Genomic DNA, 14685 nt, shown 5'->3' with positions numbered 1-14685 from the left:
TTGTTAGTGCTAATCAGCAAAGCTGTGGTTGATGTGCTGACGTTAGCATTTAGCTCAAAGCGCTACTAAGCACAGTCTCACAGAACCATCAGCAGTGTTATGGACTTTCAGCCTGTCATCTCTGACTAACAGGAGTTAGTAAATTTTATTTTGGGCTGAAATGCTAAAACTTCAGCAGTTTCATTTTTTCAACTGTAAATATTTGCTGGTTTGTAAGGGACTTAACTATTCTGAATATCCATGTACACATGTTTGTGTTCACATGTTTGTTGGTGTGATCTGCACACGCGCCTGCAGTCATGCAGCCGCAGAAAGCAACAACTACAAATCTTTTTACGGCTTGCGTTATGCTTTGGTGTTTCTAGGTATCTGGTCTTCTAGTTCAAGACTACAGCCATGAATACAGCCACTGGAACTCTGTCAAGTCTTTGGGACGATGGCTACAAGAAGAGAAGGTTGCGATTCAAATGAGCAAATATCTGGTGTAACCTCACAGTAGGACTCTGCTGCTGGTAAATCTACAAATTCTGCTTTCTTTCTTTAAAGGTGCCTGCACTGTTTGGAATCGACACCAGAATGCTGACCAAGATCATCCGAGATAAGGTGCTGGAAATACAAAGGCTGGAACTGCCACATCTTTTACAAATGGATTAGTTGTTCACCGTCACTTTGTGGTTTCTCCTCAGGGCACAGTGTTGGGGAAGATTGAATTTGAAGGGCAGCCTATTGAGATATCTGACCCCAACCAGAAAAACCTGGTAGCAGAGGTCTCAACCAGGGTAATGGCTGTACTCTATTATTGTTCTTTACATGACAACAGATAGACTTGGTGCAGTAAACCAAATCAGGTCATATTTTCTCTGTCTACACATGTTGTTAATTCGTGCTAATCTCTCTTTGATCCCCCCCCCCACCTCCCGCCACCAACTAGGAAACTAAAGTTTTTGGAAAAGGAAACCCAATAAAAGTGGTGGCTGTCGATTGTGGCGTTAAACATAACATCATCCGCCTGCTGGTTAAGGTGAGAGTTGATGCAGAGGAAGTTGTTGTTGAGTGTGCATCCTCATTACATTACACACTTAGAAATGATGTTTTAATGATGCAGCCCCAGATGAATTTCTCTGCACAAATATAGAAAAGAAGTCAGCACCCTGTTGCATGTGTTCTGCAACCTGACCCAGAATATCTGAGATGCTAATGTTCAGTCAAGCTCTAGAAAACAAACATCGTCCAGTATTTGCATCATTCAGCCGCAAGAGAAAGTGGTCCTTTGTTTTTTTAATGTGTCATTTAATGGTTTGTTATGTGTAATCTTCATGTTAGTTTGTAATTGGCTGTGATAGCAAGTCAGAAATGGCAGGCTGCAGCCTTCTGATGCAGTAGTCTGTTTATTAGATATGTTTAGTTTCTTTATTTGTCTGTCTGTGAGTGTCGACTGAATATTCTCATCTTTTAAATAACTGGTATTATTAATAATGGATAAATAACATTAGTAAACATGATGTAGTGATGTTGCTTTTTTATGGTTGCTGACTTGTGGGACAAAATGTGTCATTATAAATCTACCAGAAATACATTACCAGTAATGTCATTGTTGGAAAACCTTGGAGTTTTAAAGTTTTGACAAACATGCTCCGTATGTCTCTGTGCAGAGGGGTGCAGAGGTCCACCTTGTTCCGTGGGATCAGGACTTGCTGAGTCTAGAGTACGACGGGCTGTTCATCTCCAATGGACCAGGAGATCCGTCTCTGGCCAAGACACTCATCGACAACATTCGCAAGGTTGGACATGATACTGTTAGAATATTCTGAGCTTCAGAAGATTCAGTGTTACAGCTGTCCACGGGATTTCACACATTTTATACATAGGTTATATTTATGTCATATTCTACAGTGAAGCTCTCTAAATATTGTTTTCGTGTATTTTGTGCTGTGAAGGTGCTGGACAGTGATCGTCCTCAGCCAGTGTTTGGGATCTGTATGGGCAACCAGATCACCGCTCTGGCTGCAGGAGCTAAGTCATACAAGCTCCCTATGGGCAACAGGTGAACTCTTTGATAACTGATAAAGGCACAATATGCACACCTTTCAAGTATCCTATTGAAAATTTAAAGGGGCCCTGTGGAGCAGACAAATAAACACACATTTGCATTCAGTGTTACTAACTAAAACACATTTCAAATTTCCCTTTTCATAAAATATTTTCAAGGCAAAGTATATTAAATCCTGCATTGTTTCCATCCATGTGATCTAGTGTGCTTCCTTCTTCTTCTTACCTGCACGTTGCAGCTTATTTGTATTTCATCTCTTACTGCTTCTAGTTTGTCAGTGGAATCTCAACCTGCTCATGGAAGAAGACCTCCATTGCTCTACTAGAGGGCTAAAACTCCACAGGAAACCTTTAAACCTTGTTGTACAAAAACAGTTTTTGTCCCAAGTTTTTATCTGGTTTCAGAGATCATAAAACATCACCTCCTTTAAAAAAAAAAGTCCTAAATATGTGCTGTGTTTTTTTGCTTATCTGTGGGTCCCCAGAGGTCAGAATCAGCCGGTGCTGAATGTGATGTCGGGCCAGGCCTTCATTACGGCTCAGAACCACGGCTACGGCATAGACAGCAAGTCTCTGCCCCCGGGCTGGAGCCCACTTTTCATCAACGCCAATGATGGCACCAATGAGGTTGATTTCGCTCCTCGTGAAAGACTTTCACATTCTGAAATGCTAACAAATAAAAGTAGAATGCTATTAGCTTCAGTTTCCTTATACCCTGATGTCAACTCTGCACATTTTCCAGGGTATCATGCACAACACTAAGCCTGTTTTCACAGCCCAGTTCCACCCTGAGGCCAAAGGCGGTCCCACCGACACAGAGGTACTTAAAGACTTTGCCACATGAAGTACCCGCATGTTATAGAAAAGTTAAGTAAAGATATCTTTACAGGATGCAACTTAAATACAAGTTGAAGGCTTCCCTTGAAACATGACTCATGTAAATGTCTGTTATGAAAAAGGGCTTTTTCAGGAGCTAGTGAAGTCGTTTGTTTATATTGTGTGATATGTAAACCAGATATAGAGGTAAAAAAAACAAAACAAAAGATGGACTATATAAGCAGTTTCTACATTTCTACATCACTGGCTGTGAAAGGTGTCATAGTGACTGCTCCAGGACCACAGCTGTTCAGAAAGACCCCTCTCTTCCTGTTATTGTCCATGCAATAAATCGTTCTGTGCTACAGTCTCCACATGGCAGGCGAGGACTACAGTTCAAGTCCGGGTCAAGCTATGTTATAACCTCTGTCATATTAAGGCAGGATAATAAGTCTTGTCCTCTCTACCCAAACGTATGGCTGACAGCTCTGCTGGAGAATTCTTTTCTTCCACCTGGGTTTGACTTTTGTAGGAATCACAAAATTTTGCACCGCATTTTTTGCATAGCATGTCAGATGCAACAGGTGATGAGGTTTTGGCTCATCCAGGTACAAGTAAACAAATGTGATCTGAAGAATCAGCAAGTTTATAGAAATACATTTCACAATTAGTGTTAAATGTTAGTTCAATGCCAAGTATGAAACTGAAAGTGTGGCTCCTCTTGGTGCTGTTAATATATTATTCAGTGTGGGTATGTTTCATTTGTATTTGTTTCTACAGTTCCTCTTTGATGCCTTCATATCCCTGATCAAGAAAGGAAAGGATGCAAACATCGAGTCGGTCATGCCCAGGAAACCCCACATCCCTCCCAGAGCCCAGGTACAGCCCTTCAAACTGCAGCAGCAGGTTTTCCTTAAACTTTAAGAACAACAGGTGGTTGTAAGTCTGGAGAAAGTCGAGAGTTTTGGTTAATTTTTAGAAGATGTAAGCCGTTCTTAGACAATTTATCAAATGGGTCACTTTACAATGAAATATCAGTATGCAATGTTTTGGGAACCAGCCTGCATAACATCATTACGGTGATTTATAAGTGGAAAATATTTTCAGTAACTGAAATGATGCTCATTAGTTAGATGTCAAGGACTTAAAAACAATGAATGTGTCTGTGTTTAATGTTGCGCAGTTGCTTGTTGTTATTGTATTACATGCTGTTCAATACTGACTCTGTGTGTAAATGCAGGTGTCGAAGGTGCTCGTACTGGGTTCTGGTGGTCTGTCTATCGGTCAGGCGGGAGAGTTTGACTATTCTGGATCTCAGGCTGTCAAGGCCATGAAGGTAGAAAAGCTCTAACTATATTTTTTATGCTTCTGTGCATAAAACAAATGGGCTTGGTGCTATGTGACACTGACACTGAGTTTATTTTGATGTGTACAGAACTGAAACTTTTTCTGAAAACCCTCTGGAAACTTTTCATACACACGAAGTTTTAATAATTTGGTGTTCATACTACGCGTGTGGTACAGCAGCAGAAGCTGACGTGTAAGGCGATAAAGTTGGGGTTGAATTTCTTAGAGCTGCTTTGGTTTCAAAGTCCTGGTATTGTGCATGTTGTCACATTTAATAATATGGATGTTGTAAACGTGAAGCCAACACTTGGAAGCTAAATTTCAATCGATCATCTTCGTATGATGTTGCAGGAGGAGAACCTGAAAACAGTGCTGATGAACCCCAACATAGCCTCAGTTCAGACCAACGAGGTGGGCACCAAGCAGGCCGACTCCGTCTACTTCCTGCCCGTCACGCCAGAATTTGTAACCGAAGTCATCAAAGCTGAGCGTCCAGACGGCATCCTGCTGTCCATGGGTGGACAGACTGCACTTAACTGTGGTGAGACTTTCAATTGTTTGCCTCAATGTGTAGGAATGTTGGTTTTGTGTTTTTATATGTGGACATCAAGATGGAGAAAATTTTGTGTCGGGGATGGAGTCTCTGAGTGAGGAATTAACACTGACAGGACTAGAAAGTGTTTACACCAAATACACATGCAACTCATGAAGTTTATCCACTTTTCAACTAACTTGTGTACATCAGATGGTGTTTTTTTTTTTTTTCCAAATTGCCTGGATATTTAACCATGCATCTGTGTGGATTGTGTGGTGGTCAGGAGTTGAGTTATTCCAGCATGGCGTCCTTGAGAAATATGGGGTGAAGGTTTTAGGAACCCCAGTGGAGTCCATCATGGCCACAGAGGACAGACAGCTTTTTGCAGACAAACTGATGGAGATCAATGAGAAGATTGCACCCAGTATCGCCGTGGAGTCGGTAAGGGACCGTTAACAAGGAAAAAGGTTGTCTTCATTCCTTAAACTTTGCGAGACAAATACTTTATACATTCTGCCTATACAGAGTAGCTGAATTCGTCTTTACAGTCTAACATTGGTGCGCATCCTTCAGGTGTCTGATGCCTTGAAAGCGGCAGAGCAGATTGGCTACCCAGTGATGCTGCGATCGGCCTACGCCCTGGGAGGTCTGGGCTCTGGTCTGTGTGCCAACAAAGAAAAGCTGGAAGAAACTGCTCACAAGGTCAGAATAAATGGTGCTGCGTCCGCAGCTGCATATAATTACAGTTATAATTCTTTGTAATATTCTTCTCATTCCATATTACTGATCAAATTAGCAATTAAAAGCATTTTACGCACCCCTAACTTTCACTGTCAACCCTTTTTATTTTCATATTTTCCACCCATGTGTACAGTATTAACCTGAACACAGATGAAAGCTTTGACGTTGTTTAGATATGTTTCTGTGGTGCTCCGCCGGCAGAGGAACAGTTTGCTGTTGCTAAGCAACATTCTTTTGTGCTCGTCCAGTATCCAGCGTTACGTCTGACAGCTCAATTGTTTCTAATCCGTGATCACAGGCTGCCAAATGAACTGGCTGTGCAGTAGTGTGTCAGATAGGTGCATATTGTTAGGCAGGGCTACATGCTACTGCTTCACTAAGTGTTTATTTTTTTTGTTTCATTTGGACTTTTCAATGGCAAATGTTTTTTGTTTTGTTTTTTTCTAAATTAATACTTCACTACGTGTAACTCCTAGACAGTTTTTTTATGTGTTCATTCAAACTTATGAAGACCTTATATGTGGGTGTATTGAATTGTATTTTGTTGTTTGGTGCATTAAACTTATTTGTTAATGTTTCCTACTTTTGAAGACATATGTGTTACACAACACACTTTAGAAGAAGAAGCCATTGTCTCAGTATCTGTTTTTCATGTTATCTTGTGTGTAAAACCAATAACAGTGAGGTACTGTCTCATGTCTTTGAATACATTCAGGAAATGACTCTGCTGCAGTTTTCCGACGAATCACGTTCAGCATTAAGCGTTGGTAATAAATATTAGATCGTGGGCAGAAGATTGCTCAGTGGGCTTGTGGCTGTAAGCTTTCCAGTGGTAGCATTTACATTGCAGAGCCTTCGTAATGGATGATACTGCACAGCTCTTTATGCTGTGTAAATGTTACACACAGAATCTAAACTGATAATTTTCTGTATAGGCTCTGGCCATGAGCAGCCAGATCCTGGTGGAGAAATCTTTGTTGGGCTGGAAGGAAGTGGAGTATGAGGTTGTGAGAGACGTGGCTGATAACTGTGTCACCGTCTGCAACATGGAGAACTTTGACCCGCTGGGCATTCACACAGGTACTCACACATGTACCACTACTGCTGATGTGTCCTTCAGACTGCTGTGCTCTATTCTGTGCTGTTGTTTACTGTATCCTTCTCTGCTGAGTTTGATTCAGTCCTGTTTGCTTTTTGTGTTCTATTATCCACAAACAAACCTCTCAATCTCTCTGGGGAGCCTGCTTCAGGGTGAGCGTGTTTTCTTGTTGCTCTTTGCAGGTTGTTCACGTTGACCGCATTTTCTGTGTACCTGGATGTGGATGTATCAGTGTTTTTGACAGCTGTTGTACTAGTCTTATTTCTTTTGTCTCGCTTTTGTAGCTTAAGGAAGGCAGTGAGAATCAATACTTAGGAAGAAAGCATTAAGCCTTTGGGTTTGGTTCAGTTTTTATATCCAGTACTTGGATTGAAGTGTGTACCTCAGATTAGACATGGTTTCAGAGATGCTCTCTGGCCACAGAGCTTCTCCTGTAAAACAATAGATAAATGCTCTGTCGTGTTTGTCACTGATTTCAAGACCTGTTCTGAAATTATACAGAATTATAACAAGTTATAGACTATTTCCTGTTCCCTGTTTTAAATCCACATAAGAAACTTGCTGCCAGTGAGAGCAGATTTTCTTTTTTCACACTACAATACAGTGTATTGTGTTGGTTCACAGGTTCACAGACTGTTTACAGTTTTAAAACCTCTCTTCATCTTAACCCTTCCTTTTCATCTTCAGGGGACTCCATAGTGGTGGCACCGAGCCAGACACTGTCCAACGAGGAGTACCACATGCTCCGGGAGACGGCCATCAAAGTGGTTCGTCACCTCGGCATTGTAGGCGAATGCAACATCCAGTACGCCCTTCACCCATCGTCTCTGGAGTACTGCATTATTGAGGTTAACGCTCGGCTCTCCAGGAGCTCTGCTCTGGCATCCAAAGCCACTGGGTGAGAGAATACATGCACACAACACGTTGGAAACATTTGTATGGAGATAAGTCACTAGGCCACGTTTGTAAAGTGACATGATTCAGCAAAAGTTTGTGGAATTTACAATGGATTTTAGTAGCATCAAGTTTTTCGTGGATGATGTTAAAATCTAGATATTTCTTAAAAGATATAAATAAATTGCAGAGAATGGATTTCTACAGTTTTTTTAATAGATATGCGGTTAATTGGCTACGATATTCGTATAGCGAAAATCTGATACTGTGGCAGCCCAAAGATCACGATGTTTATTTGGTGCAGACATAAACCATTAGCTGACTTTGTGCTTCTCCGTGTCTTGTAGGTATCCCTTGGCTTTTGTTGCCGCTAAATTGGCTCTGGGAATCCCCCTGCCAGAGATCAAGAACGCTGTGTCGCAGAAGACCACAGCCTGCTTTGAGCCCAGTCTAGACTACATCGTCACCAAGATCCCCCGCTGGGACCTGGACCGCTTTCAGGGCATGTCCCACGAAATAGGCAGTGCCATGAAGAGTGTCGGAGAGGTGGGGAGAGGATCCATGGATAAACACTCGCTCGTCCACTTGCTCATTCACCATTTGTTATTCTGTCATGCGTTTCCCTCTTCTGGATTCAGGTGATGGCGGTGGGCCGGACCTTTGAGGAGAGCGTGCAGAAGGCCCTGAGGATGTGTCATCCATCAGTGGATGGCTTCGTGCCACGGCTGCCACTCAAGAAAGCCTGGGCTGACACCCAGGACCTTCAACAGGAGCTGGCTGTGCCCTCCAGCACCCGCATCTTCTCCCTCGCCAAGGTACACGAATGTTTCACAACATTAATAATGAACGCCACCTCCAATTTGCTCAATAAAGTCACGTCTTGAAGAGTAACACAAATATTGTCACAAAAAAAAAATCATGAAATGCTGAGCAAAATGAGTCCCCGGCCCGACTGTGTGTCTCGGTGTGAATGCCTAATTGTGTGGAAATGTCTTTGAAATGTTGATTTAGTTAAATAGATGCAGAGGAGTTATAATACCTGGAAAACACACAAAGTACAAGCAGTTTTTAATTATCTAGCGGACAGCACGGCCTTTTCAGACATGTTCCAATGTGGTGGAGAGTGAATCAAAATCACATAACCTGAAATCTATTTTTACCGGACTACTACAGCACTGTTAGCTTGCCTTCTTCCTCACAGTCAGGTGAAGGTGAAACAGCTCCTCTATAAGCACATGTAGACACAGGGATCAAGAGATGTCACACCAACTACTGCGAGGGGAAGAACATCCAGCACTGGATATGCTTTTATCAAAGGGAAGTTGTGTTAGGTTCAAGTGCTCCAGCTATGTGAGCTGGGCATCCTGACAGGTGAGATGCATTCGTTCTCTCAGATATTAGGGACTAATGACCCACATCTCATCTCCAGACAGTCGGACGCCAGCCCTTATGCCTTAAGGTGGTCAGCACAGTCACCATCCCTCTCAGCTAACTTCTCTGCTGCCCACAATTTTCACTCTGAATGCTACATTTCTTTACTGCAGATAAAAAAAAGTCAGCTAACAGCTAAGACTATAAGACACACCACCAATCCTCTTCAACATTTATGACACTGAGGTGTGACGGGGCAAAGGAAGAATATTATCAGAAGCAATTCTCAGATTTGTCGTTTTTTTTCTCTCACTGGTTTTGCAGAATCAACATTTAAAATTTAGCGTTCTTCTTTAATATTTGCTCTATGTTGTATGTCTTCCAGCATCTCTGAAACCACATGCAGTAAGACACTAAAACTGAAGACTGAAAGTCAAAGTAATGATGAGCAGCTGCTTATGGCAGGGTTTCACTGCATGATGTACCGACTGTTGAGTAAAATCCTCCCACACTGACCTCATTTCTGTGGACAGACATATAAAAATGATAAAACGTGTTTACTAAGCTGTTGTCACATTACAGCTCCTGCAGTAGATATTACTCATTCTTAGAGTAATAGTAGATATTACTGGAGTTCTTGAAGGAGTCACGGACAAAAACTGAAAATTTACAGTGACCGTCCTGACTGATCTTTCCCGTCCAGGAGCAGTTCACCGACTGATTTGTAACATGATTTTAATCGCACGCAGTTTATTATAGAATCTGTTGAAAGTTTGTGAAACCTATTTGATGTCTGCTTTCAGAGTTCTCCTGTAAGGGCCATGAATGATGAACATGACGATGATGAAAATAAATGTAACGCCCCAGTCTGTTTCATGTCTCTACTCTTAAGGCCCTCCACAGTGGTACGAGTGTCGAACAGATCCACCAGCTGACGGCCATAGACAAGTGGTTCCTGCACAAACTCCACAGGATAACACAGCTGGAGCAGCAGCTGGCAAACTACAGGAGGTAACACACACACACACACACACACGCACACACAGTTTGGTCAAACTAAGTTAGCTTTTGTTATTTTTATGTTTCTGTAACTGATTCATGTGACATAAGAGTTCAGTGGATGTGATTAACGACAGTCTGCAGGGACAACAAGGTTTCAGTCTGTTGCACCAAAGGCAGGCAACTCATACAGAATGATTTTACTGGATATATTCTAACTGTTTTACCAGTCCTACAGTCACTGTCGGTCTCTTCACATTGTTTCAGCCCTCCACTTTCTTTGTTTCCAAGGAAGTACTGACGCTTTGCTACAGACACGCCATTCACTGATAACACAACTGACCAAAACTCTGTGACAAAAACTGTACTTTTTGTTTTAAATTAATTAGATCTTTTTTTTATGTTACTTTCCCTTTCAGAACAAATTTAGTGTCATGTTTGTATCACAAAAGGACAAAAACACAAACATTTGTTCGGCCGCTACTCCGGCTTCCTCCCACAATCCCAAAAACATGCACATTAGGTTCATTGGCTACTCTACATTGGCCCTAGGTGTGAGTGTGAGAGTGTGTGGTTGTCTGTCTTTGTGTGTCGGCCCTGCGATTGACTGGCGACTGGCAACTGATCCCGCTTCTCGCCCGTAGTCAGCTGGGATAGGCTCCAGCTCCCCCGCGACCCTGACGGATAAGCGGTATGGTATGGTATGGTTTGGAGCAGGATCCTGACAACTTTAACAGCACACAGTAATCCACTTTATGAATATTGGTATTTCCTCCTGTTAAATATAGATGTGAACATATGTGTAAGTTCTGCATCCATAGCTTGTTTAATGGTTTTATAGCTACAAGTCTGTTTCTTGTCTACGCAGGACTGTTTTTTCAGTCTTGCACTCGCCCTGCAGGTTTTCCCGACTCATATGCAGCATTTACTTCCTCCCACAGCACTGTTTGTGTACCGAAGATCCCCCTGTCCCATTAACAAAGCTTCAGTCTGTGTCTGCAGGAATTAGAAAAGGATAAATATATTAGGACTTTGTTTTGTTTTTCTTAGACTGACAGAATCATCTTTCAATAGAAATGAAAACACAGCGGACTCCAGTCCCTTCACGTCTCTGTTGCTTTCTTCCTCGTGCTTCGTCTCGTCTCAGCTGTCTCCCTCTCTCTCTGCCCTCGGGTTCTTACCTGGTCAGCCACCGTGAATCTTCATGGCTCGGCCGCCAGTTCTCCTGACTCAACTGTTTAATAATTAATGGCTGGCCGTCTGGTGGGCGCCGGCTGCAACGCGCTGACACGTGGAAGGCTGTTGTAGTCTCCACCGCTTCTGGAGCAGGGGACATAGTGATGGGCACAGAGCAGTAGGCTGCTGCCAGACTGATGGAGCGTAGAGCTGAGAGCAGGTGGGCTTCAGGCTCTGCTGCTCAGCAGGCTCATTGTTTCTATGCATAGGAGTGCTGGATCTGCTAGTGCTATAGAAAGATTATGTGTCAATAGAGATGAAAAAAAATCCTTTCCAGAGAGAACATTTTATTCTTCATTGGTGGAGTCTTGTGAAGTATTAGCATTTCTTCGCAGAGTTAGATTAGAAGTAGATAGTTTGAAATGACAATGGATTTCTTCCTTTCATTGACTTTTTTTCACTGTGTTGTGAAATAGTTGTTAAAGTTAATTAATTGTGGCATTAAAAAATAGCAAGATATGAGCAGTTCTGCTGACAGTATTTCAGACTTTTGCTGCCATGACAAAAGATTTTGTTTGTACTGCAAGTCTGATGTAATTTGTGCTTTGGTAAAGTGATTCCAGAGACTTTCTCGTTATGTCTTTCTTTCTTTCCTATCAAATGATTGCGTCTGCTGTAATGTTAGAGTGTGGAACTCGTGTGAAGTTACAGGTAGTGCGAAAATGTAGCATAGTGCAAAAATAAAAAACATTAGTTTCTTTAAGACTGATACCTTTCAGAAATCAGCAGCAAAAGTTCAAGTGCCAGGTGCATGCCATATTTTCTTTGGGAGGGTCTGTCTTCGCCATGCCCTCAGGAAGATGACTTCTTCAGAGGTCCAAAAACCAAAGATAATCCCAATATTATGCCTGTACCATATTCCATATTCTGCACTGACATGTTGCTTTAAAATACAGTATGATCAGACATACTCATATAGACATAAACACACAAATCTGTTTTTTTTATGACTGATGGTGTCAGATTTTGCATCCGATACCAGTTATATTGTGGATTATGGATGCATCCTTTTCCAGGTTTCATCAGAGACAGGGTGCATACGAAACATTTTAATCCCTTCCAGACAAGTTTTGAAGTTTGATTAAACAAGGAGAAATCAGAATGTGAGAATGTGACACAACACCTGCATATTAGGACCGAGGTAATTGTGTATATAAGCTGTGTGCGTGGCCTGAATTACAATTAAACTTAGATTTACTCAGTTTGGAGAGCGATTATACGACACACAAACTTTGAAGGTTCAAACCTGGTTTAAGAAAAGAATAAACAAAACGAAAAGTGTGAAAATCCTGAAACATTTGAACTTAAGTTTCACTGTGTTTTGTAGGCATACTTTGTTTTTCTCTTACACACACGTAGTCTTAATTTGTATTTCATGTTTTATTTGCTTTTGAGCCTGTATGTGCATAAGTTAATGGGATGCAGAGGGTCTCCTTCTAGCTTTAAACTGCTCTTCCAAAGAGGATAATTGTACACAAGACAAAACGAGCTCTCAGATCAAATTTCTTTCCTTCCCGTGATTCTGACTCAGGGCTCTCTCAAGTTGTTTCTCAGCCCAGCCATGGGCAGGGGGGAGATAAAACACACTTAACATTTCCAATATTGTTATGCTACAAGGTCATAAATAATTCAGATAAGGAGGAGGGAGAGCAAGTCGTGGTTTAGCAGATATAAGAATTCCTTTGGTCTCTACCAAAAGTTAAAGGAACACCATGGGATTAATGGAAATAGTGCTTGCTCCTTATTAGTGGGAATTGCATGAGAAGATCATTATCAATGACACAAAAATCAGAAAGCAGCAGGAGACAATTAGCTGAGCTTCTTGTGTTTACACACGGTTAATTTAACATGTAGTTTTAATAAGCAGATAATGTATGTACTGGTACTATTTCATGGTGTCCAGTAACTGCATCATCACATCATCTCATGTTGCTGACTTATCATACTATTCGCTGTATTGTGGGGCAGTGGAGCAAATTCTAAAAATGCAAGGTAAAAGTAAAAAGATAAAATAGAGAAATAAATAATAGTGTCCCCTCACCTTTGTCCGTTTTCTTTTCTTTGCAATAAACTCCAGGGCTTAGACTTGCTTTTATCTGAGGTTAAAAAAAAGCAAAATAATTAAATTAAAAATAAATAAGTATAATTTTAATTCAGACTCATTTTAAAAATCATTTCATGCATGTAGCAGGAATACAGTTGTTTGAATTTAAGCAAGCAAATTGTGTTTTTCTTTTTAATAGGATGGTCCAGTGGCTCCACTTCAGAATCACTTCTTGATAAGTAACTTTATTTCTGCCACCATTTTTCTGTTAAACCTTGCAGCTCACATTAAAGTTTTATTGATTTAAAATGGGTTTGAAATGGCTGCACTTGCCAACCTGCTGCTCTGGCACCTTGGCGCCTTGTTTGTCGATGTGTTATTGATCGCTCTGAGGTGGGCCGCCCCCTGCCGTCCACACTGCTGGGTAGCAGAGCCTATCATGACCTGCTTGTTGGATTGACCCTCTTAGTTCAGTGGACTTGAAAATACACAGATGAGAAGGGGCCACCGATGGAAAACACTGCAAAATAAACCCACTGGTCAGTTTTATTTATCTATTTCAGTAGGATTCTTTATCCTCACAACCACATTCATGTCAGACATGTTGTGCATTAAACTTTTAAGCTTAGATAATAGATGATTGATAGACTCAGTCAATCTGAACTTTGCAGTTACCAGAATCTGCAGGTACTAAGGGAGGTTTGGTTATGGACCAAATTGTTGTGTTGTTCTAGTCCAAAAATGTTCAATTAGCAGCTGTTACCGTGGACAAAGTATGGAGTTCTGAATGGTTAAAGAGCTCTTTAATTAGCATGACTTACTGTCTGCTCCCACAGTGACACAGTGCCCAAGGGGCTGCTGCTGAAGGCAAAGCAGGACGGCTTCTCAGACCGGCAGGTCGGTCAGATTCTGGGTTCCAGTGAGAGAGCAGCCAGAGAGCTGAGACTCAGTCATGGCATCAAACCCTGGGTCAAACAGGTGAGCAGGAACCTCTTGGAGCTCCCAGCGTAGGCCAGATAGACAGACAGATAGATAACTGCCCCTCTCTGGTAATTACACACAGGGGAAGGAAGGGGTTAATGGTTAAGATTATCATACACTGTCTTTCTACCTCATACAGTATAGGAGGTTTGTCCAGGTTATTCTGAATCCACAGGTCAAAACACTTTGATTCTTGTTCATATCATTTCCTCACTTTATATTTACATTTTTAGAATTACCACTAAATAACTTTTTTTTCTGCTAAAGAAATGTTTAGATCATTTAAATTCCAACATTTGCCTGATGTCATCTCTTTACCCCCTTCCCTTATTTTTAAAAAATATTTTTTAGACAACAGAGTTGTTTTGGTTAGAAAGAGTAAATCTTTGTCTATGCAGGCTACTACTGACTTCATAAGGAAATAAATTCATTTGATTTTGGTCTTTTTTTTTTGGATGTGCATTAATTAACAAAAGTAAAAGTAATACCACAATGGAATGATATCTATCTAAATATTCTAAATATCCTGCATTTAAACATTAACTAAAGTGAATGTACAAGCATGAAAGTGTG

General features: G+C 41.3%; 1 protein-coding gene and 1 long non-coding RNA gene across 7 annotated transcripts in view; one reads left to right on the top strand and one right to left on the bottom strand.

Moving 5' to 3' along the window:
- cps1 (carbamoyl-phosphate synthase 1, mitochondrial) overlaps positions 1-14685 on the top strand; it is a 41258-nt gene that overhangs the window by 2528 nt on the left and 24045 nt on the right. For all 4 annotated transcript variants that reach the window (XM_046403937.1, XM_046403938.1, XM_046403939.1 and 1 more), the window contains 19 exons: positions 366-455; positions 547-603; positions 687-779; positions 932-1021; positions 1653-1781; positions 1938-2044; positions 2535-2676; positions 2792-2869; positions 3646-3744; positions 4106-4201; positions 4564-4753; positions 5031-5188; positions 5321-5449; positions 6424-6568; positions 7275-7485; positions 7829-8027; positions 8120-8296; positions 9745-9863; positions 13968-14109. In XM_046403937.1, coding sequence (XP_046259893.1) covers positions 366-455; positions 547-603; positions 687-779; positions 932-1021; positions 1653-1781; positions 1938-2044; positions 2535-2676; positions 2792-2869; positions 3646-3744; positions 4106-4201; positions 4564-4753; positions 5031-5188; positions 5321-5449; positions 6424-6568; positions 7275-7485; positions 7829-8027; positions 8120-8296; positions 9745-9863; positions 13968-14109 — 2451 coding nt within the window. The remainder of the gene's footprint in view (positions 1-365; positions 456-546; positions 604-686; positions 780-931; positions 1022-1652; positions 1782-1937; positions 2045-2534; positions 2677-2791; positions 2870-3645; positions 3745-4105; positions 4202-4563; positions 4754-5030; positions 5189-5320; positions 5450-6423; positions 6569-7274; positions 7486-7828; positions 8028-8119; positions 8297-9744; positions 9864-13967; positions 14110-14685) is intronic.
- The window catches only part of LOC124066985, a 78073-nt gene continuing 73944 nt past the window's right edge, over positions 10557-14685 (bottom strand). For all 3 annotated transcript variants that reach the window (XR_006844681.1, XR_006844679.1, XR_006844680.1), the window contains 4 exons: positions 13953-14177; positions 13469-13651; positions 13129-13183; positions 10557-11316 (listed from right to left, as the gene is read on the bottom strand). This is a non-coding gene — a long non-coding RNA (uncharacterized LOC124066985). The remainder of the gene's footprint in view (positions 11317-13128; positions 13184-13468; positions 13652-13952; positions 14178-14685) is intronic.

Source organism: Scatophagus argus, chromosome 11 (assembly GCF_020382885.2).
Source record: "Scatophagus argus isolate fScaArg1 chromosome 11, fScaArg1.pri, whole genome shotgun sequence".
NCBI lineage: Eukaryota > Metazoa > Chordata > Actinopteri > Scatophagidae > Scatophagus > Scatophagus argus.
Note: the sequence above shows the minus strand (reverse complement) of the source record. Positions and strands in the feature narration are given on the sequence as shown.